This window comes from Scylla paramamosain, chromosome 28 (assembly GCF_035594125.1).
Source record: "Scylla paramamosain isolate STU-SP2022 chromosome 28, ASM3559412v1, whole genome shotgun sequence".
Lineage (NCBI taxonomy): Eukaryota > Metazoa > Arthropoda > Malacostraca > Decapoda > Portunidae > Scylla > Scylla paramamosain.
The window spans coordinates 8,952,182-8,976,405 of NC_087178.1; the positions used below are offsets into that span (position 1 = coordinate 8,952,182).

Here is a 24,224-nt window from a genome sequence, read left to right on the forward strand (position 1 = left end):
TAATTCAAACAGATGCAGCAAGCACACAACCAGTCAAACCCCATTCTGTCATTTCTGTGCTGTTATCATATTTTTGAAACTTAAAATTTGGATTTTCACATAAAATGCTTAAGCATGCACATCTTTGATGTTAAGTAAGTATATAAACAGGAGCTACTGGAATAACAGGAGTTCATTAAGATTGACAGTTTCTCACTCAACCAAGTCTCTGGGTGGAGGCGTGAGAAATTCTCAACACAAACACACACACACCTTCGGTATGCTTTTGAGAACAAGTCTTCAATTATCATGGCATACTATCTCTTACATTATGATATCATCATAGTACTGGATAATTTGAACAGTGAAATTCTGATAAACAGGATAAAGTGACCAAACATACAAAAACTTTGATGTAACATCTGCTGACACTGGAAGATATTGCTGCAAATAGGCAAAGTTATACCCAACCCTGTTCATTATGCAGTCTTGCAAATGACACATTAAAGGAAAGTCTTGTATGACCATCAAACTCAACTTCCCAATAACAATGATGTATGAGGATTTACATGAATGAAGGAAAAGTATATTTAAGATCCATGATTCATACATGATTTTTTTTTACATAAAATGTATCATTGAAAAAAAGTCAATCAAGTTCCATCCCAGCATTTTGATACAATATGTTATACATATATATATATATATATATATATATATATATATATATATATATATATATATATATATATATATATATATATATTATATATGGGAGGTAGAGAACAAGCATTCATGCTGTCATTGTAAGCATTTATAAAATATACAAGTTTGACTGAGGAGTTATCAAAATTATTACTAAGCATGGTGCTAAAAGAGGCAATCCTTGTTGAGCTTACCCAAGCCTCCAATTCAGTTGTACTGTGTATTGTTACGGTACATGGAATTAATAAGAATGCCTTACTAAAGTGAACCAATGGTGGAAAAATAGAAGAAAGCGTAAAATGCTTGTACCAATTAACTGTTACAACAAAGAAGTTTAGCACAATGAGAAAATAATCAATACCATGTATTGCTACAGGACGAGTCATATGGTTCTACACTGTAACTGCCAATCAGTCATAAAAGGATACCTGCAAAACATATAAGGACAAATGTGGCCAAACTAAACCCATATAATGGTAAGAACTGGTGCTGAATGGTTGGTTGGAATAATGCATCTCAATATCCTAGAACTAAATCTATCAATTTTCACACCAGCTGTCACCTTGCATCCTCACACGACAGAAACACAGCCAGCTCTAAGAAGCATATCAAGTTCACTTGTGAATTAAAATCACCACATGGAGAATAAGAAAATGGACATGGAGTGGGTCCACCCTAGTACCATCCTCTGATGTAATAAAGATGAAGAACAGAGAAAGCATATGACATGGTTGAGAATCATAATCCCCTACAACAGAAAACTAAACATTTTAGTCCTATTTCTGTGCATGTAGCAGAGTGGGATTCCACACATTTATCATGTGTGGAATCCCACTCTGCTACATGCTACATCATTTAAAAATTATGAACACAAATATTAGTCTGAAGTTAGTTTGGCATGAGATTTTGAATGTCTTCCACTAGAACTTAATGTAGGTTCAATGGACAAACAAGAACAAGGTACACACTCAGGCCAAGTTCATACCTACAGTTTGCTGTAGTAGTCTGTCCAGTACACTATATTGAGTAAAAATAAATAAATAAATTGATAAAAAAAAATAAATAAATAATAAAAAATAAATAATAAATAAAATAAATAAAAATAAATAAATAAATAAAAATTAACACAATCAATATGTATTGGAGAAAAGAAAATAAGGAATCACATGTAAATAAGCAAGTAACCTTCCAAAATGATGATGACAACTTTATACCAGTGAAATTCTGCTTCAGCACTTATGTCATCTAATACTTAGCTTCCATTACTGACTTATTTTGTAAATATAAAATTGAATAAGACATTTGGTAAAGTTCACTATCACCAGACCTCCATGCTTTCCTAACAGAATTCTGTAAGTAAAAAAAAGAAAAGAAGATATATAAGGACACATATTTTGTATTTTGACAACTAAAGTGAGGCAAAGTACAACTGAAATGGAGTCTTGGATGTATGGTAATTTCCAACTACTGACCGACCTTGCTTTGTTCAGCAAATACCTCAACATCAGAAGCAGCATCACCATTCTTCATGAACGCTCAGCAGAGAGGAGTGCTGTAGAACCACCATAATGTTAACATAATCAATATTAAGGCCCTCTACCAGCTCATGACCAGACTACATTACTCCTTGTAAGCATTCAAGATCTCATTAATTTTTCCAGTGTACTGAAAGCATTTTTAGATGTCTTATGTAATCCCTGGAACATTTATGGTTGATTAGCACCTTAACCTTACTTTCCCTGGTTTATAAAATGGGTGCTGAAAATGTTGGGACCAAGCCTCATTTTGGCCGGCAAACATGTGGTCCCTGTTTTTATTGCACCCAAATTCATATAAGCTGATATGACATGTATCAGTATCTGGCAAGTCAGGAACTGTCACTGAGTATCTGAGGAATGCTAGCTAACAGCAAGCACTATGCTTCACTGTTTTAATGGTGTAACTGGGGTTGTACTGATTACATCTGAATGGGGGGGGGTCTTACACACACACACACACACACACACACACACACACACACACACACACACACACACACACACACACAGTCTGTGGGATGTCACAACTTGAAAAACTGCTCTCATTAGACCAGAGAGCCTTCTGCCAGTCTGCCACACACCAGTTCTTGTGCTCTTTACCAAAAAGCTTATACTGCATTGTGCCAGTCAGTAGGGGTTTGCATGCTGCCACACAACTCAGTATGCCAAGGTGATGATAGAAGCAATGTTGGAAGATGTGAATGACGATATCTTTAAGGAGTTTGGGATAGAGTTTCTTGAGATATATTGCTGTCATCCTAGGGTTTCTGTTCACAGCTAGCATGAGAAGGTGGTCAGTGAGTGGTCTTCCTTGACCTTTCAGGATGCTTTCTATATTGGGGTGTGGCATTAGGTGGCATCTCACACACGGTAGCATGCAGGTGCATGATAGTGGACTTCCCTCTCCTTGTCCTCTCATTATTTCTTTAATCGGGACTTTCTCCTCCCAAACAGCAAGAATATGGGCTTTTTTCCACATCAGTTAGTTGTGTGGGACCCATCCTGACCTGCTGGGTTGGGTCTGGAGCAGCAACAAAGAAGGCAAAAAATGGAGAGAGAGAGAGAGAGAGAGAGAGAGAGAGAGAGAGAGAGAGAGAGAGAGAGAGAGAGAGAGAGAGAGAGAGAGAGAGAGAGAGAGAGAGAGAGAGAGAGAGAGAGAGAGAGAGAGAGAGAGAGAGAGAGAGAGAAAGTGAATGGGCACATAAACCTCATCATACCATGTATAGACAGGCACTGACATGTTAGCCAGCATCCCTTAAATACTCAGTGAGGGTTCCTGACTTGCCAGATACTGATATGTGACGTCATATCAGCTTATACGAATTTTGGCGCAATAAAAACAGGGACTGCGCATTTGCTTGACAAAATGAGGCTAGGTCCCAGTATTTTCGGCACCCATTGGAGGTCAATCTTAATACTTTATAGTAGTAGAAAAATAAATGACATCCTGATAGCAGCTGTCACAAAAGCATTTTCACTGTTGTAAATTTGGGGAGTAACAAGCCAGCTAACTATGACTAGGAGGCATTGGTGTATTGCCTGTTTCTGCTGTTTTTCCTCCAAAGTCTATCGTAACTGAGAAGCACTGTGGTTTACAAAAAAATAAAATAAATAAAATAAAAAAATAAATAAATAAAAAAATAAAAAATCAAGATGACAGAGTGTGTGTGTGTGTGTGTGTGTGTGTGTGTGTGTGTGTGTGTGTGTGTGTGTGTGTGTGTGTGTGTGTGTGTGTGTGTGTGTGTGTGTGTGTGTGTGTGTGTGTGTGTGTATGTATGTGTTTGTAATAAAGGCAAAACATTCACATTACACCTGCACTAGAGGAATTGTCTGCTCCTTCATTAACGTTGACTTCAAGGACCCTGGTGGAGGAGGTGATGGTGGTGGTACCCTTAATGGCAGCCTGGATAGTCCTGTGAGAGCCACCAGCCACAATGAAGGCAAACACCCCAGATAGCACAGTAAGAATCCACACTGTTGGCAGTGTGATAGAGTACCTTGGGTTCAAAAGAGTCTGGAAGGCAGAATATCATTATTATTATCATTATCATCGGAGCTGAACTGCACATCAAAATTTACACACACAAATCTAAATTCACAAAGTCAGATGTTAGCCTTCCACAACCACACATAGTATGTAAATTTATTGCCATAAACTTTTAGTTCCACAAAATCAAATCCAAACATAGACTAATTGAAACACAGCATCAGCTTAATTATTTTCAGGATACCATTAGAAGTCTTTATTATGTAGATATATTTTTTGTAAAGGGTTAAAAATCATCTTAGTTACTCAGCCCTCTAATTTACTATATTCTGATTAAAACAGTTGACTTTAAGAAGTCTGAAGATCATCTATAACAACAAATGGCTTATTTACTGGTAACATCTGAAACTCTCTGCGTGTTTCTGTTTCTTCCTCTTTCTATGACTAACCTATTTCAAACAGAGGAGTATAAAGATGTCTTCTAAACTAAACTGGCTAATATATTTACAAATCTTTATTGCAGTTTCTAGGCTTGACCTGCCACTTCCACATATGTGCAAAATGTACATAGATATATCTACACACCAGGCTGATGTCCCTCTTTCAAACTGAAATAGACAAGACAACTGCTTCTTTACCCTCTCATAGCCACCCAAACAATGCACCAACACATACATACATCCTCAAACATTCCATGACACTAAATTAAAAATCCATCTTAGCTCCTAGATCTCTAGATGGGAAGAGGACAGATTCTTAGTGACCATCCTGGTATGTTGGTCAGTTGCACAAGCATATCAGGACTGATGGCACAACTAGTTCACTCTTGCCACACCATCCATTCTGCTTTCCTCAGAACACATTAAAAAATATGGAAGAAAAAAGGTAGCAAAAGACTATGATAGGTTAAGATGAGTGGCTAAGATTTCTTCTTATGCATGAAGGGCATTCACAACCAGTCATGGCATAATGGAGGTAACAATGGAACATCATTTTTTAAATATATACAAAAACATGTCAATAATGGAAATTTTGAACACCTTACATCATCAATGTAAGTGGACATTAGGTTGTGTCAAGACGTGAAAATATGATAAATGAGACGGCCCTATGATTTCAAGTTGTATTTGGATGTCCTAAACCAGAGACAAAAGCAAAATAAGGATTTGGCTTTCATTTACCTACCCCCTTTTTCAATTGAAAACTAACATTTTTGGTGGAATTTGACCCTTTCTGCACAAAATGACTGGTTTTAAATTTGTAGTTAGTAGACCTTTTGTAGTTTGAATTTATGTTTTAAATGTGTATTGTTTCTTTTCAGAGTGTAATCTTGAGTGAGGATGAGTCCCAAGACCAGGTATGAGTCTAGCACAAGCCTGGCTGATGTGACAGGTCCAGGAGAACCCATGAGCCATACCAAGCTGCCTACCCTCCGGGGTGTCCTGAAGCATGGCATCTACATACAGGAGAAGAAATTACTGGAGGAGGATGTGGACAGGAGGAACTACGGCATTAGCCAGCTGGTCAAAGATGTCAGGGTAGAGGTGGTGAATTGTTGGCAAATTCTCAGTTCAGTCCTCCAGTCATCATCACAGACAAGTCCATAGAGAAGAAGATCCAGGTGGCCTGTACTGCTCTGGAAAACTTTGCTTGGAACAGAGGAGTGATGAAGAAAGAGAGAATAGGAAGGTCTTCCAGGAGAAACTTGACCTCCTTTTCAACATCGCTTCTTGCAGTCACAAGATCCTCCCCTGCTCTGAGTCAGGGTGTGAGGGTTGTCAGGAGGGGGCACATCTGACAGACTGTAAATGTAAGAGAAGAGGATTCTGAAGCTGGAGTTGGCTTTCGTGATGACCATGAGGATTAAATATCCTCTTGAGCAGACGGCCTCCATGATGATGGTGGGCATTGATGTCACAAAGAACATGAGACAACAGAAGGCTGCTGAAAGAAAAGAAAAGGACATGACCAAGAAGGCTACAGCAAACAAGAAGAAGGCATGGCAAGAGGAGACAGATGACTGGAGGGATGCCGAGACTGAGCTCTCACTATGAGAACAGAACACTGGAGCAATACCTGAGGGTACAGCTGAGGAAACTGTGAAGAAGAGAAACAGGGTGAAGATTCTGAACACTGCTCTAGCCACCATAAGGACTGAAGCATCCAACAGACAAGCTGCTGCCATCACCTCTGGGTTTATCCAGGACCTGATAGCTGCTGAGGTTCTGCCAGCTGGAAGTGAGTACCTCGCTGTTGATCCCAAGAAGATTCACAGAGCTAAGAAAGATGTGATGAGAAAGGTGATGGCTAAGGAGAAGGAGATATTAGAAGAGGAAGTCAAGGCCATCATGATAGATTCGAGAATCACCAACATCATGGTTTGTGATTTCAATGAGGACACCAACAAGTTATACACCTCCACCTAGAAGAAAGACATCTACACCATGATGGATGGAGATGGCAGCTTCCTCGACCACTTCATCAAAGAAAAGGTCCCTGACAACTCCACCATGTCATCATCCCAGGCTCTAGCTCTCCAGGTCTTTGAGTGGTGCGTCAAGTATGGAGTCTCTGACACCCTGGAGTTCATCGCTGGAGATAGCACCAACAGTAACACTGGATACAAGGGTGGGATGTTCCACTTCTTGGAAGAATACTTAGAGAGAAGATTGTTCTGGATCGTGTGTCAGCTCCACACCAACGAGCTGAAGCTGAGGAAGCTCATCAGCAATAGAGATGGGAAGACCAGCAGCTAGGACAGGGAAAGCTGCTACCAACTATCAGCTCTCTTGAGAGGACTCTCACCTTCCCTGCCATCCCAGGAGAGACAAGTCTTCCTGATCTTCCAGAGGATGTAGTTAAAGATCTCTCCACTGATCAACACTATGCCTACCGGATCACCAAGGCTGTCAGACGTGGTGAGATGGATAAGGATCTCACAGCTCTGACAGTTGGCAAGACAGGACATAGCTGATGGATCACCATAGCTAACTTGTTCTGTGACTGGTGGTGCCATAAACACAGGCTGCAGGGCAACCTCCTTGCCAGGCTGAGGGAGTTCGTGTCATTCATAGTGAATGTCTACTTTCCTTGCTGGTTCCACATAAATCACAGCTGGGTGAACGGTCTAAGGAATGTCCTGTTTGAGCTGTCCTGCCTCTGCACCCAACCCAAAGAGGTGCAGTTGACCTTCATGCTGACCGTCCAGTCCTCTGCATGGTTCGCTCACTCTGAGGCGATCCTGATGACAATGCTCTGCAGCAAGGAGGAGGAGGAGGAGGAGGAGGAGGAGGAGGAGGAGGAGGAGGAGGAGGAGGAGGAGGAGAGGAGGTTCGCTGTCCTCAAGATCATCTCCATCAGGGGTGAGGAGATGGGGGACAGCTCGCTCAGACTGTGGACACTTTCCTACCTCAACGTCCGGGCAACCAACCTCCAGAACCTGATCGACTGGGATGGCACTACAGAGCTGATTGTCACCTGCAACCTGACAAAGTCTGATTTACTGGAGTACATGACGAGGCCCATGGTAGTGAAGTACTATCTCTGCCACACACAGACAATAGAGCTGTGAAGGAGGTGACAGCTGCAGCCAGTGCTGTCTGTGGTGCTCAGTGGAGAGATGGGTTCATCTAAGGGAGGGCACAGCACATTGAGCTGGTACCCAGGATCAACAGCAAGCAGGGCCTCATCGGCATCACAAAGATCACTACCAAGTAGATTGTACGTAGCTACATGGAATCCAATTAAACCTCTGCAACGACTCTGAAGTGCAGTCAGATTTCTTTTGACTAGATTTGTGGCAGATTTGTGATTTCTTGTGACCATATCTGAAGACTGTTCCAATATCTGAATGCAACACACAATGTTCTATGAAGTGATCCAACAGTTGTTATGCTTCTGCATATGGTTGCGTAAATAGCAGTTCTCAGTTTCTTTGTCATGAAATGGCAATCAGTGGCTAATCTGATGATCAATGGCTAAGCTGGTGTAATTCAGTATGGATATTTTGTAACATAACTTGGTTAGTGGCTTTCAAATACATTTTTTCACGTTCTGGATACGATAAAAAGGACTTTTAAAACCATAAATTTAGTTAGCGGAAGAGGTCAAACTCAGTGAAAGTGGTCAAAAAATGCAAATTTTCAGTTGAAAAAGGGGGCTAGGTAAATGAAGATGAAATCTTTATCTTGCTTTTGTTTCTGGTTTAGGACATCCAGGTACAACTTGAAATCATAGGGCCATCTCTCATTTATCCTATTTTCATGTCTTGACACAACCTAGTGGACATGCCCTACAGTGTTGTGATACTCACAATGCAAGATGCCAGGAGGTGGCAGAGGATCACATATGCCAGCTGTAGGTAGACACGCCGATGAATGGCATTGAAGAAAAGGATGCCCCAAAACACGTGCAGCAGGACAAAGGCCAAACTGGTTACAGCTGAGGCAACAAAGAAGTTCTGGGGATCATGGAAGAGGCCAATGGTGCCGGGGCCGGTCATGTCAGCCAAGACGTTGACCAAGGAGAATGCGCCGGAGATGACACCAAAGCCGAGGCCCGACACTGCATCATTAGTAGTGTTAATTTACTTTCAATAGGAAGATTCATCAAGCTGAAAATGCACACACACAGGCAAACTGACTCACAATGAGAAACTATGTAATTTCTGTAAACACAGTACATTATCATAATTCATTTACCATATGCTAAGATGTGCTTGTTCTCAACAATTTGGACATTTCCATCGCTGACCTTCTTCAGTCCTCCCTCTGCCTTCTGGATGAGCAAGAACCACAGGAATCTAACAGGATAAAAATAATTAAGTTTCTTTAATTCAAGTTTTGGAAGACAATAGTTTTGCAAAATTTCTATTTACTTCCGCAGCATGACTTTTCAAGTGCACTATACCTTGTATTGCTTGAACACAGTGATATTCTACATCAATTTACATACCTGGATTAAGCAAAACATTAGACATATGTCTCTGAATATCTCTCACTTCACTGAACTATATTGCCACATCATTATAACTCATCACTGAACAAGTGATCTGCCAGATTAAGTGGAGATACAACCACAGCAACAAATATGGCTTTCAGTCACCACAACAATAAAAGAATGATAGTACAAAATACAATACCTGAACAGTTCCTGAAATAACACAGAGAATACCAGTCCAAATGCTAATGTGTCTTGCAGCTGTACAACTGCACAGTACAGGATGGAAGAGAAGAGCAATGCCAGCAGCCAGAAAAATGCACTGTGAAAAATCAGGAAATAACATTTAGAGACAAGCAAGGATGATTGTACAAAAGGGTTATAAATATTGATAATAACCCATTACATTTCTTTTGTTTCATATAATACAAAATGAGATATGTACATCATCACTATACCATTTATTACTTGAAATTTCTTCAGTGTTCAGTAATACTAAAGACTGACCATCATTACTTCAGCATCCTTGGTTCTAGAACCATCCCAAATAAGTCATTTTTCCAGATTTAGCAAAGATTAGCCCTTGACACCTCTAATATTTTCATCTTTATCTTTATTTGGTTTACCTGGCTCTAATCCACCACAAATGATGCTCTACAGAACCTCCATAAAAAAACAAACATAAGAATAGGAAAATATTGTAATTTGTTATACACAAAGTTAATAAAGGTAAAAATTTCAGATATTAATATAATACTAATACTAGTAATACTAATATTAATTATAATAATAAAAAAATAAAATAACAACAACAATAACAACAACAACAACAACAATAATAATAATAACCATAACAATAATAAAAAATGATAGGTAATGATAAAAAATAGTTTACCTAAAAAGTAATAGTACTTGAAAATAAACTGTAAAGAAAAAATATTATCTCATGGTACAATATAAGACTAAAGTGGACAATATGATAATATAAGGAAATGCTAAAATGTTTAACACTCATCACGGCTTGTATTATCACAGAAATGCTTAATAATGACAATATTGCATGTGATGCAAATGGCAGGTACAAACAGCTTACAATGCATAAAATTCCACAACAGTACTATCCGCTACATCATAACTGTCTGTAAAGAAGGTTTTAGTAGGCAGCCTATTATATAACCACAGAACACAGTTCCTGAAGGTTCTAAAACCAATGTCAGAGTTACACCTAAGCTCCACCAGACTGTGCTCCTCTGATGCATACCAACAACAATCCTTGTGTCTAGCTGACACCCTCCAGTATGCCTAAAAATATCCATATAGTGTGCCTGGTGTACCTAAGGATGATTTCAAATACAACAGGATCAAAAGAAGAAAAGAGGAAATAAGCTTGGTGCATTTGTCAATGTATTCTCATTTTCTACTGCTTCTCCCTCATTAACCAACTACTTTCCTGCACAAGCCTTATACACTGAAATGCTGAAACCTCTGCAACCATCCTTCAGTATACTCATGGTTATGTTCTAAACCAAACTTTCTATGAAACATCTTAAATTGTTCCATCATCATCATGCCAGACATGTCCACACCATCACTCCTTCATTGTTGAAATCATTACATCCTTACTTGGTGATCTGTACTCTTTCTATATTTCATTGTTTTTTGTATGAACATTTGTTTTTTGGTATAACCACCAGCAGTGAGGTCTAAAGCACTGGATCAGGGGGTGCTGTGAACTTACTATTAAACCCAGCTGACCTCACTGAACGTTTCCCTTTGTGTCTCACAACACAAGGGAGCAGTCACAGCCTGCCCTCTAAAGACAACTATCTTCCTCCAAACAAAACTACAAGCACCTAATAACACACACACCCTTCACTCAAAATTTCAAAATTCATGGTGACTCCTACACCAGCCTCGGAGTCCCCATCTGGGGAGGGGACCACAAATGTCCCCAGGTCGGATTGCCCTTCTGATGACAACCCTAAGTGTCTTGACACCCTCCTCAACTTTTTCTTCATTAACTTTTGCAACATTCGTGGTCTAAGATCTAATTTTCTTTCTGTAGAACACCACCTCTCCTCTTCTAAACCTCATCTTTTCCTCGCTGAAACTCAGGTGTTTGAGACAACTGACAGTAGCCCCTTTTCTGTTCTCTCATACTTTCTCTATCCTCATTTTTTATCCAAAGCTGGATGTTGCGTTTATGTGCGCAACGACTTAATGTGCTCTCGTGCCCATGCTCTTGAATCTTTCGAGTTTTCCACCATCTGGCTACAACTACAGAGTCACTCTCAAACTAAATTTATCTGTGCTGTATACCTCTCACCTAACTCCTCTGACTATAAGAAATTCTTTGACAACTTAACTTCCAAAGTGGAGCACATTCTGACTCTTTTCCCTTTTGCTGAGATCTCCAATTCTTGGAGACCAATGTTCACCACCAGCTTTGGCTTTCCTCTCCCTTCACTGACTATTCCAGTGAACTAGCCTTCAACTTTGCTATCCTCCACGACCTATAGCAATTGGTGCAACACCCTACTCGTTTTCCTGACTGTCTTGGAGATATGCCCAACATTCTTGACCTTTTTCTGAACTCTAATCCTTCTGCTTATGCTGTCACCATCTCTTCTCCATTGGGCTCCTCTGATCACAATCTCATATCTGCATCTTGTCCTATCGCTCCAATCCCTCCTCAGGATCCCCCTAAGTGAAGGTGCCTCTGGCGTTTTGCCTCTGCTAGATGGGGCTAGTTGGGGGACCTGAGGAAGTATTTTGCTGATTTTCCTTGAAATGACTACTGCTTCTGTGTCAGAGACCTGTCTTTGTGTGCTGAGCGCATAACAGAGGTGATAGTGTCTGGCATGGAGGTGTACATTCCTCACTCTTTTTCTTGACCTAAACTGTCCAAACCTTGGTTTAACACAGCTTGTTCTCATGCTATACATGATAGAGAGGTGGCCCACAAAAGGTACTTAAGCCTTCCATCACCAGAATCTCATGCACTTTATATTTCTGCCTGGAACCATGCCAAGTCTGTTCTCCAACTAGCCAAAAACTCTTTCATTAATAGAAAGTGTTAAAACCTTTCAAAATCTAACTCTCTTCGTGACTTCTGGCACCTAGCCAAAAATATCTCCAATAACTTTGCTTCTTCTTCTTTCCCTCCTCTGTTTCAACCAGATGGCACCACTGCTATCACATCTATTTCTAAAGCTGAACTCTTCACTCAAACCTTTGCTAAAAATTCTACCTTGGATGATTCAGGGCTTGTTCCTCCCTTTCCTCCACCCTCTGACTACTTCATGCTATCTATTCTTATTCCCTATTCTTATTATTCATCAATGACCTTCTAAACCAAATTTCTTGTCCTATCCATTCCTATGCTGATGATACTGTAGAGCGGGGATCAGTACAGAAACTTCCAGACAGGTGCCGTGAGTTTATTTGCGGGCGCTGTTCACAGGTGCAATTAGATTCCTCTGACACGTTCACAGCAAATATACAACAACAGAGGTCCAAACTCCAGGTGGTGCTTAAATCACAATAAAGGAAAACCATTGCAGGCGTGAGTGTGTGGTGTTCTAGGTAGGCGTCCAGTCAGCCGAATGACCGAGACCGTGGCAGTACCCAACGAGGTGTAAACCGCATTACTGGAACCTACCTCGAACTTCTAATGGTGTATCTATGTACTCCTACAATACTCCCCCCTCAAGAACGGAGTTCACCTAGTAATATAAATAGTGAGTGTGTTGATTGAAATACACTGTCCTCCCTGAACGAGTTATACGAGGGAAGTTAGGTATGGTATGGCGAGGAAGATCAGACTGGAAATGAGCAGAAGGGGAAGGTGTAGAAGCAGAGATTTCAGGCAAAGGAGATGAATTAGAGTCTAAGGTAGACGTAGTCAGGTCATCTCTATCATTAGATGGTGCTTGTCTGGTGATTGGTATATAAGCTGGCTTCAAACGGTCAATTGATACAGACGTGTCACCCTGAGGTAGTCTGAGGATGAAATATTTCGGGTCACGTTGTATTACTTCATAAGGTCCCGAATAAGGAGCTTCTAAACTTTTGTGAACTCTGTCAATCTGCACCCAGACCTTTGAACATGAAAACAGAACGTTAGGAACATATGGTTTAGATGAGGAGTGACATTCACCTGATGAAATGTTATAAAAAATCAGTGGCCTGCATTTCTTTAATCAAGCAGTGTATAGTATTTTTGTTTGTTGATATTGGCGAGTCTTTAGTGATAATTGCAGAAGGACACAACATATGAGTTCCTGTGACAGCAGTGAATGGCGAGTAACTGGTCATATTAGGTGTCAAGCGATATCCAAGTAAGACTATGGGCAAAGCATAAAACCAGTTCTCTTGTCTAGCACGTATCGCTGATTTTAGAGAGCGGTGATGGCGTTCAATGATACCGTTCGCTTGAGGATGATAAGCAGTTGTTCGCATGTGATGGAAGCCAATAATTGAGGAAAGCTTGGAAAACAACTCACTTTCAAATTGAGCACCTCTGTCTGTCACTACCTGCAGCGGTACTCCAAAACGAGAAATCCAACCAGCCACGAATGCAATAGCGACGGAGCTCGCGGTAGTGTCTATTACAGGTATAGCTTCCGTCCATCTTGTCGGTCTGTCAATGCAAGTGAGAAGGTAACTGTATGGGAGAGGGTATGGGTAGTTAGGAAGAGTAGCAGGAGGCAATGGTCCAACAATATCTATATGAACAGTCTGGAAGTGATCAGTAGGAGTAGAAATAGGAGAAACTGGTGATATTGTGTGTCTGTATGTTTTAGCTTGCTGACATTTAAGACAATTCGTTACAAACTCCTTTATATCTTTGTCCATACAAGGCCAGAAATAACGTTGTTTAATTATTTTAGCAGTGGTTTTAATACCAGGATGACATTTATCCTAAGAGGAGAAGGAACAAACGGTCTTGGTGCGTTGGTAGATGTGTCGCACCATAGAGCAAGATTAGAGGGCAAGGTATAATTGGATAATCTCTCCTTGTACAAACTGACCTCAGTGTCACCTTCCTGGGAACGAGCTATGCCACACAAGTCGAAAGAATCAACTGAAATTGCACATGATGGTCTTGATAAACAATTGGCAACAACATTGTTGTCCCCACGGATGTACACTACTGATGATACACATTCAGAGATTAAAGAAAGTTGCCGTTGTTGCCTATCAGACTTTGCAACTGACTTAGAATGAAAGGCAGAAACTAAAGGTTTATGGTCAAGGAACAAGGTGACCGAGTGGCCATCAATGAGTGTTTTAAAGTGAATGACAGCCAAATAAGAAGCTAAGAGTTCTCTGTCATAGGTGGAATAGGTTTTCTGAGTGTCAGAGAGCTTTTTGGAATAAAATCCTAGAGGCGTAGGCGTGTCATCTATAATCTGGTATAGAGCTGCGCCAACTGCGAAGCTTGAGCTGTCAGTCACAAGCTGGTAATCAGTTGCCTTCTGAGAGGGATAGGTGAGGGTAGGACAAGTGACTAGGGCTTGCTTCAAATTGTTGAAGGAGTCCCTTGCAACATCTGTCCATGAGAGAGATTTAGAAGATGGATTATGCCGTAAGAGTTCTGTCAATGAATAAGCAACATCGGCAAAATTAGGGATCATTGGTCTAAAGAAATTTAGCATCCCCATAAAACAGCGCAATGCAGTTGAAGTTTGAGGTAAAGGAAACTCTGAAATTGCAGTGACGCGGTTTTGAGGTGGTCTAATTCCATGAGCACTGACCTCATAGCCAAGGAAGGTAAGCGAGGACTTGAAAAATTCACATTTATCTATAGATAGTCTTAAGTTGTGTTTTGCTAAAGTAGAAAGAACAGTCTTAACATCAGCAATGTGTTCTTCAAGAGTTGTACAAGCTACTAAGATGTCATCCAAGTAAGTGAAAGTGTTCTTAACATTAACCAATATGGTGTCAATGAAGCGCTGAAAAGTGGAACCTGCGTTTTTAAGACCAAAGGGCATATACAAAAATTCAAACAGACCAAACGGTGTGCATACTGCAGTCTTAGGTACATCATCTTTGGCCACAGGGATCTGTAAGTATGCACGCTGTAAATCGATCTTTGAAAATATGGTCTTACCCTTAAGTGACATGGTGAGACAGCGCAAATGTGGTATGGGATATTTATCATTCACAGTTACGTTATTGAGTCCGCGATAGTCACCACAAGGTCTCCAAGCACCGGGCTCCTTCTTAGGCACGAGGTGCAGAGGAGACGCCCAAGGAACGTTAGAGTGCTGAATGATTCCAGCATTAAGCAAAAACTGAAATTCATCTTTAGCCGCTTTGAGCTTCTCACCTGTCAAAGGTCTTGCTTTGAAATGTACAGGAGGTGAGTCACCTGTATCAATACGATGGTGTATAGTTTCCACAGGAGGTGTAGTAGCTGACAACTGCAAAGGTGAAGTGAGAACCAGAAACTGAGAAAGGAGTTCAACAGCTTTTGAGTCTACCCCATTATAATTAACCAAATATGAAGAAATAGGAGAATAAGAAACTTCAAGAGGAATCTTACATTGGGTAGAGGAGTCTATTAGCAACTGGTTTTTAGTCTACCATTAGTGAGTTAGCTGCAAGAAAATCGGTTCCCAAAATTGGATGTATAACGTCAGCAATGACGAAAGACCAAGGGAAAGAACGCCTAATACATCGTATCCCAAGGTCTACATCGACTTCACCATAACAACGTATGGGTTTACCTGAAGCATTAGTAAGAGTAACAGCAGTTGGCCTGAGGAATGGAGTAAGTTTTGATTCATTAGGAAGCAGCAAAAGTGATGAACCAGTATCTATCAAAAATTGGTAATTCTTGCAACCGATTGTGGCACTTACTCTAAGTGGCAGTCCGACGGTCGCAACTGATATTTCTACGGACTGCCCTACTAGTTTCCCGCCTGGTGGAATACGTGAGCGGGGGAAGAAGAACGAGAATTAGGGCGAGAATCTGGCAAAATATTAGAAGCTGTAGAAGAAAGTATACACCATCGTTTACATGATTTTGCCCTGTTACTATAATACAGATGGTACCTGCACACCTGAGGACGCTGACCTTCATGAAAGGCGCGCACTCCAATGGGAACACAAGTTCTAGAAAATACATTATCCTGACTAGCTGAAGTGAAATTTGGCCCTCTATTACCATTATCTCTGTTCCGGCTCGCAGACCTGGACACTTGTCCACCTTCCACCATGGAAACATTAGCGCTGTTGTTTACACTTGCATTACTTGAGCCATAGGCCAATAATGTCTCAGCTACACGAGCCAGTTTCTCTAGTGTAGAGCTCTCCTCATATGTCACTAGGAGAGGTCTGATGCTACTAGGTAATGCTTTCAAAAATTTTAACTTTATAAAGGAATCATCCACCCCTAGTTGAGCAGCTATTTTACGCAACTCTCTCAAATACGTGGAAGGTCTGTCACACATTATGTTATTTTGATTAACAAGAGAGTCAAAAAGTTCAGGTTTTGACCTGGTGAAAAGAGATATCAAAGATTGCTTTAATTCACCATAATCTGAAGAATTGATGACTTCATCACTCAATTGATTGATTACTCTAAGTGGCAAATTTGATAATATATGGTGAAATTTAGTACTTGAAACAGTGATCTTGGTAAGAACAAACTGTGATTCAATTATTGTAAACCAGCGTGTTACTGAAGTCTCATCAAAGGGTGGTGGTTTGACGGCAACACCTGCGGTCACGGAAGAAACACTATCCTGCGACGCACTAGATGTAAGTAGCGAAGCCTCGTCCTGGTTTGGCATAGTTCCAAGGGCATAGATTCCAAACAGGACAAAAGTAAAATAATAGAGTACCTGGACGAACAGCATATAGTCACTGTGTAGTTATAGTCTGCCACCAATCACCACAGTCCGTAGGCCGTCCCTGCTCCACGATGATCACGTTATGTCTGGTCACTCCGGGGTCACCACTTGTAGAGTAGGGATCGGTACAGAAACTTCCAGACAGGTGCCGTGAGTTTATTTGCGGGCGCTGTTCACAGGCGCAGTTAGATTCCTCTGACACGCTCACAGCAAATATACAACAACAGAGGCCCAAACTCCAGGTGGTGCTTAAATCACAATAAAGGAAAACCATTGCAGGCGTGAGTGTGTGGTGTTTTAGGTAGGCGTCCAGTCAGCTGAATGACCGAGACCGTGGCAGTACCCAACGAGGTGTAAACCGCATTACTGGAACCTACCTCGAACTTCTAATGGTGTATCTATGTACTCCTACAATACCACCCTGCACTTTTCCACATCTTTTCATAGATGTCCAATCCTTCAGGAAGTAAACACTTCACGCAGGAAAGCCACAGAACGCCTGATTTCTAATCTTTCTAAAATTTCTGATTGGGGCAGAGCAAACTTGGTATTGTTCAATACCTCAAAAACTCATTTCCTCCATTTATCAACTCAACACAACTTTCCAGACAACTATACCCTCTCCTTCAATGACACTCAACTGTCCTCCTCTTCTACACTGAACATCCTTGGTCTGTCCTTTACTTATAATCTGAACTGGAAACTTCACATCTCAACTCTAGTTAAAACAGCTTCTATGAAGTTAGACATTCTGAGATGTATCTGCCAGTTTTTCTCACCTCCCCGGCTGCTAACTCTGTACAAGGGCCTTATCTGTCCATGTATGGAGTATGCTTCACATGTCTGGGGGGTTCCACTCGTACCGCTCTTCTAGACAGGGTGGAATCGAAAGCTTTTCGTCTCATCAACTCCTCTCCTCTAACTGACTGTCTTCAGCCTCTCTCTCATTGCTGCAATGTTGCATCTCTAGCTGTCTTCTAATGCTATTTTCATGCTAACTGCTCTTCTGATCTTGCTAACTGCATGCCTCCCCTCCTCCCACAGCCTCACTGCACATGACTTTCTTCTTTCTCTCACCCCTATTCTGTCCACCTCTCTAATGCAAGAGTTAACCAGTATTCTCAATCATTCATCCCTTTCTCTGGTAAACTTTGGAACTCCCTGCCTGTTTCTGCATTTCCACCTTCCTATGGCTTGAATTCCTTCAAGAGGGAGGTTTCAAGACATTTATCCTTCAATTTTTTACTACTGCTTCGCACCCTTTTCTGGGACTGGCATCTCAGTGGGCTTTTTTTTTTATATCGGGTTTTTGTTGCCCTTGGCCAGTGTCCCTTCTACAAAAAAAAAAAAAAAAAAAAAAATTAATATGAATTTTATGTAAGTACAAGCTCTGAGTCATACCATGCATATTGGCATGTGCATCAGTCTATGATACAACAGCACAGGGCAGTTACATTTCCTAAAGGGATTCTGGGGCTATACCTATGAAGAATACTTGCTACTGTTAACTACACTTAACAGACAAAATTTTCAAGTCTTACATTTAAGTACTGGCAGAATGCTTAACTCCAACCTTCCAAAACACTTACTCTACCTAAGTACACTTAGCAAACAACGAAATTAATTGTTGTGGATGTGCGGTGTCAACTTGCTTTTCCAACACTTAAGTATTCACAATCAAGATGGATGCATCACAACAAGGAGAAAGGAGACAGAGGACAATGATTTATAGGCTTAGAAAAGACATTTTAAATGTGTATGAAGATGCTGAAGTGAATGATTTCTGCTTTTTTGTAATGTATCTATTTATTTTTTTGTATAGTTTACTACTTCTCCCCCAACCATTATTAATGGTAGAACAACACTTTTCCAATATGTTGTTCCTATGAGAACTTTATTGCAGCTTCTTCTTGTGATGGATAGTATCATGTTTCCATATCTGTTTGCTTCTTGTATAATATTTTTCTTATATTCAAGCAGAAAGATCCTCTTGTTCATTATTTTTGTTCCTAAATACTTTATTTGATGAATAACTTTTATTTCTTCTATGTTTTCATTAGCACTGTTCGAGTTAAAAATTAATATGTTGCTTTTTTACTTTCTTTATTTATCCACAGTGCTCTGCTACTTCTATTAGTGACTTTATATTTTGTTTAGCCTCATGTTCATTGGTTACGAGAAGCATTCCATCATCAGCGAAAAATACTGAGGCCAGGGCACATACATCACTCCTGAATTTGGTGTTGGTTTGACTAAGTTTTTTGATTATATAATATGTCACCATAAAAAATATGTCAGTTGACCTATTGCATCCTTGTCGTATGCCATTCGTTATTTCAATACTATACGTTTCTTTATCATTAAGGAATATTTTGGTGTTGTCCTCTGTATATACTTTGGCAATGAGGTCAATTAACTTTGGGTGTATCTTATATTTTAGCATTACTTTCATTAACATTTCTCTGCTTATATTGTCGAATGCCTTTACAAAGCCTACTGATATTAATATAAGTGATCTCTTATGTTCGTAACTCTTCTGTATACAGTAATTTACTATAAATAAATTGTCTGCTACTCTTTTATTTTCAGTATATGCATTTTGTTCTTCCATTAATTTATCATTTTCTTGTAGGTGTCTTTACATTTTATTTTTTATTATTTCCATTAATAATTTCTATGTGGTGACTGTAAGGGCTATTGGTCTCAGATCTTTTTATTGTTGGATTTGATGTTTTCCATGTATCTGGGATTATTGATTATTCCAGTATCAATGACATTATTTGATACTTGCTGGAGTGTCGTTTTACATTTATCATTGTGTAACATAGCAATAAGAAGTTCTATCTTAATTTCAGTGGGTCCTGTTGCTTTTTTAGTTTTTGTCTTTTTTTATTTGGTATTCTAACTCAGTCATTGTTATTTTACAATCTTTCATTGGTTTTATATCATTAGTATTTATTATGAATGCTGCATCCTGGTGTCCTCTTAACTGATATGGTATTGTTAATTCATTACTATCTATATTAATTTATCTATTGTCATAATAGTTCTTGAGCGCATTTTCATATTCTTGTTTTATATTGTTATTCCATATTTCAGGTCTATTATTTTTTTCTTAGTTATAAATTTTCTCACAAAATTCTTTAATCTTCATAGAATACTCATGTATATTCTCTTGTACTCCTTTTTCATCATACAGTATAATCTCTTTTTTCTTATTATTATTTTTACCTCTTGTTCATGTGCTGCCATTTTTTTGTGTTGTTTTTGTCTGCTTTTGCTTCTGAAGTTATTTTTTCTTCATTTTTTTGTTAATTTGCTTTTTTATTTTTGCTTGTAGTATAGGTCCTTATATTTTCCTTTTTTTTCTATAGTTGTTGAATTTTGTAATTTCCAGTTGTATTTTTTTTTTTTATGTTCTTATTTCTTCGTTAAACCACGTTGGTTCTATTCTGCTATCTTCCTCATTTAGTTTTGCATTCCCTATTTTCCTTCTTATGGTTCTTTTCATTGTTTTATCTGCTGTTTCTTTTATTTTTATTTCTATGTCTGACATCATGCATTCACTAGTGTTATTTTTTTTTTCTAATTCTTTTTATACTCCTTTGTAGTGTGTTCATCTATTTTCAAGTAGTGTGTTTCTTTGTACTTTGACCCTTCTTGGGTTTCCTGTAATTTTCCATGATAACAAAAATTCAGTTATTAGTTTATGATCTGATAAATCATACTCATCACCATTTTCATCTATTCTCATATTATCAAAGTACTTATTCAATTCTTTATTTATCAATGCAAAGTCAATAGTACTACACTGATGACCTCTTCACCGTGCCATCTCTCCTTAACTGTCTATATCGCAGTTCAATATATTAAGATTCAGATGTTATGAAATGTTAAGCACTTGCATACCATTATTATTTATTTTCTGTTTTTCAATAATCCCAATGTGACCAATGAAGTTTCCGACAATAATATATTTTCCATGTATGTTCTTTCCTAATGCTAGGACTCCTTTTCTATGAATTTATTCCTTGTATTATCATTTACAGATATATAAACAATTATTAAAGTAAATTTTAAAGTATACACTTCACATTCTACTATAAGTAAGTCTTCTGATTTTGACTCAACTTCCTTTATAGTAATGTTATTACTTTTTTTTTTTAAAGAAGCATTAATCTACCACCTCTTTTGTCAGATATTTTCCTCATTCTGTTTATACAACTTATTTCATCACTGAAATTTACTGATAACCATTTTTGTTGTGTTTCAGTTAAGCATAGTATTGTGCTGCTGTCTATAAGTTTTTCTAATTCAATTCTTTTTACCTTTGTTAGTTCTTGAATGTTTATAAATTTTAAACTAAAACTTAAGTAAATTCATACTTCATTAGTTTTTGGCTTATTTACAAAAAGATTATCTCCTCAGTTGGCCATTTTTGATAAACCATTCTGTTTCTCCATTATTCCTTTTCTCTAGTAGTTGTTTTCTAAGTTCCTTATTTCTTTGTTGCTCCTTGTATGTTAAATCTGGTGAAATATACACTCCTTTATACTCATCTCTTATAGTATTCCTTAATTTCTTTGCATTTTTATTATGTTCCATTTCATGTGGGACTCTTAGTTTGACTAAAACTGGTCTTGGTTTCCTTTCTTCATTTTCTGTTGTTTGCTCCTTTCCTAACCTTGATATCTCCTTTAGCTCTACTTCCTCAGTCTCTAGTTTATTTACAAACAGATCCTTACATTTTTTCAGGTCTCACTCTGCTTGTTCTCTCTTATTTAGGGTTTCATCCTCTTCTATGTTAAAAATTGCAAGTTTATTTTTCTTTTCTTTTCTTCTCTTCCTTCCATTATTTCTATGGTTTTCTTAATTATTCTCTCCTCCATTTCCTTTTCTCTTTCCTCCCATTTCTTATCCATATTATCAATTTTATGTTGAAATTCCACCATCTGTTTCTTGAGTTTTTCCTTTACTCAGTGGCATTAGTGACTTTATCTTTCTCTGACTCTCCAACAATCTCCATTAGATTACTGATCTTTTCATTGCTTCATTGTTTTCTTCCCTCATTATTTTGAGTTCATTTTTCATTTCATTATTATTATACTTGCACTTTTCAGCTTCTTCAAGTTGTGCCAGAATATGTGGATTACATGTCTTACAGAACCACAACATATTTTCATCTTTCTCAAGTGCTTTTGGTAAAGTTATACTTATATTTTCACAAGTTGCACAATTCCATGATGCACATTTATTACAGCGAATGCCTTCTTCATCATCACTAACCTTTATCTTGCAGTATTTACAGACTTCCTTACTTGATGCTTGGCTCCCTATGTCGTCTTTACAATTTTTACAAATTTCTTCTTCATTAAGCTTTCTTTTAAATCCACATTTATTACACTCTTTACTCAATGCTCTTCTCTTTTTAATTCCTTCCATAGCTAAAGCTTTGTTTTTCTATATGTTTAAACAAGCCACGGCGTTGTCTACTCAGAGACATCTCCCAGCAGCAATATCTTGCAAATACGCCTTCACATGCAGGCATGTTGTTTCCTAATTGTTAGTTAGGGATATTCTGGAACTAAACGTCGCTTGATGCCACACAGCTGCACCACAACTTTGTAACCAACACTAGGAGGGTTTAAAATGCAATATTAACCTACTCACAACATACACTTGTGCTAACATAACTAGATATTGCAGAGAGAGAGAGAGAGAGAGAGAGAGAGAGAGAGAGAGAGAGAGAGAGAGAGAGAGAGAGAGAGAGAGAGAGAGAGAGAGAGAGAGAGAGAGAGAGAGAGAGAGAATGAATGGTGATAACCAGCATGTGCACTATCACTCCCTCTCTTCCTCTTGTTATGATCTCTACCACTCTGCCTAATTTCTTAGGTCCTCCTCCGGTGTCTTCATGACGCAGCACCCCTCTGATACACCCCTTGCGTCCCCCGCCGCGCCTTACCTGGCCACCAGCATAATGGTCCTGATGGGGTCGTGTGCTATGGTGAGAGCGAACATGGAGACTGGCGGCCCGAAGGCGATCAGGCCGCATCCGAAGAACTCAGCCACCGTCATGCTGGCTAGAAGGGGCACGTGAGCCCTCCACCGATCAAAACTCAGTCACAGAACTACCGCCTGACTCACTCTCAACTCCCCCAGACTCTTGTTGACAGACAGAGCTTCTCGACCAATCAGCACGGAGTTGTTGTCCTGCGCACTGCATTCTGGCCAATCAGAGACGAGTGTTTGCTCTACAAATAATTTTGAGAGAAAATATATGGAAATATCTTAATAAACTATGGAAAATAAAAGAAAACAATTACTGGTGAGGATTATGACATAATATCAATGTAAATGGAGTGACAACACCAAAAGAAACGGCCCCGTTGCAAATAAACAGTTCCTTATAAAACGCAACAACAAAGTGGAGAGTTTTTGGCCTCAGTGAGATGCATAGCAGGCACATTTAATTAGACTGTGAGGTAACATTTACTTTTCTAATACATAAGCGAGATAAACATTAATATCAGGCGAGGAAAGGACTTTGTGAGTAACGTAGAGGACCTGCCAGTAATACTATTAAACTGTGTCTTGGATGGAATATAATTTACATGAATACATGAATATAAGAATATAAACCCTTAAACACAGGCGTAAGTAGTAAACCATAATGAGCCGTGAGGAATAACAATATGAAAATGCGTGAAGAGTTTCTTAGATATCGTCTACAAAATCATGCGGTTGTGTTAACAAATGCGAAAATATACGACAATCGAATAACTCCCTCATGGAGTAATTGTCATAACGTTATAAATATGGAACGAGAATTGCCAGTCATGTTAAATACGTAGCTCACGGACTACCGCTTGGATGTATTGCTGGTGATGGGTGGTGATACTGAATATTTGTTAGTGACGTACGAGGAGTAATGGATGGTGACTGACAATAGTGGACCGAGGCATTATAACAGTATCGTGAAACAATTTCTACAGAATCTGTTTCGCGTGAGGCCGCAGCCAGGCATCTGTTACCTCGTGAGACGATGAATAGACACGAGAGGGGTTTCGGTAGCACCGAGGCCTCGTACTGGCAGCAAGGATTGATGTCATACTTTGCTCTGTTTTTACACGAAGCCAGCGTAGTAACGTAGAGGAGCTGCCAGTAATACTATTAAACTGTGTCTTGGATGGAATATAATTTACATATATGGTATTG

The 24,224-nt window shown here is 39.2% G+C and overlaps 1 protein-coding gene across 3 annotated transcripts in view; it reads right to left on the reverse strand.

The window, feature by feature from the left end:
- Positions 1 to 23,198, reverse strand: part of LOC135114892 (gamma-secretase subunit Aph-1-like) — a 28,904-nt gene extending 5,706 nt beyond the window's left edge. The window contains exons 1-6 of one of the 3 annotated variants that reach the window (XM_064031112.1): positions 22,972 to 23,198; positions 9,350 to 9,469; positions 8,910 to 9,010; positions 8,522 to 8,772; positions 4,035 to 4,236; positions 2,182 to 2,236 (exon numbers count right to left, since the gene is read on the reverse strand). In XM_064031112.1, coding sequence (XP_063887182.1) covers positions 2,211 to 2,236; positions 4,035 to 4,236; positions 8,522 to 8,772; positions 8,910 to 9,010; positions 9,350 to 9,469; positions 22,972 to 23,084 — 813 coding nt within the window. In that variant the 5' untranslated portion in view covers positions 23,085 to 23,198 and the 3' untranslated portion in view covers positions 2,182 to 2,210. Of the gene's footprint in view, positions 1 to 2,160; positions 2,237 to 4,032; positions 4,237 to 8,521; positions 8,773 to 8,909; positions 9,011 to 9,349; positions 9,470 to 22,971 lie in introns of all 3 variants that reach the window. The other 2 variants (XM_064031111.1, XM_064031113.1) reach the window with 2 other exon arrangements.
- Between the last annotated feature and the right edge of the window lie 1,026 nt (positions 23,199 to 24,224).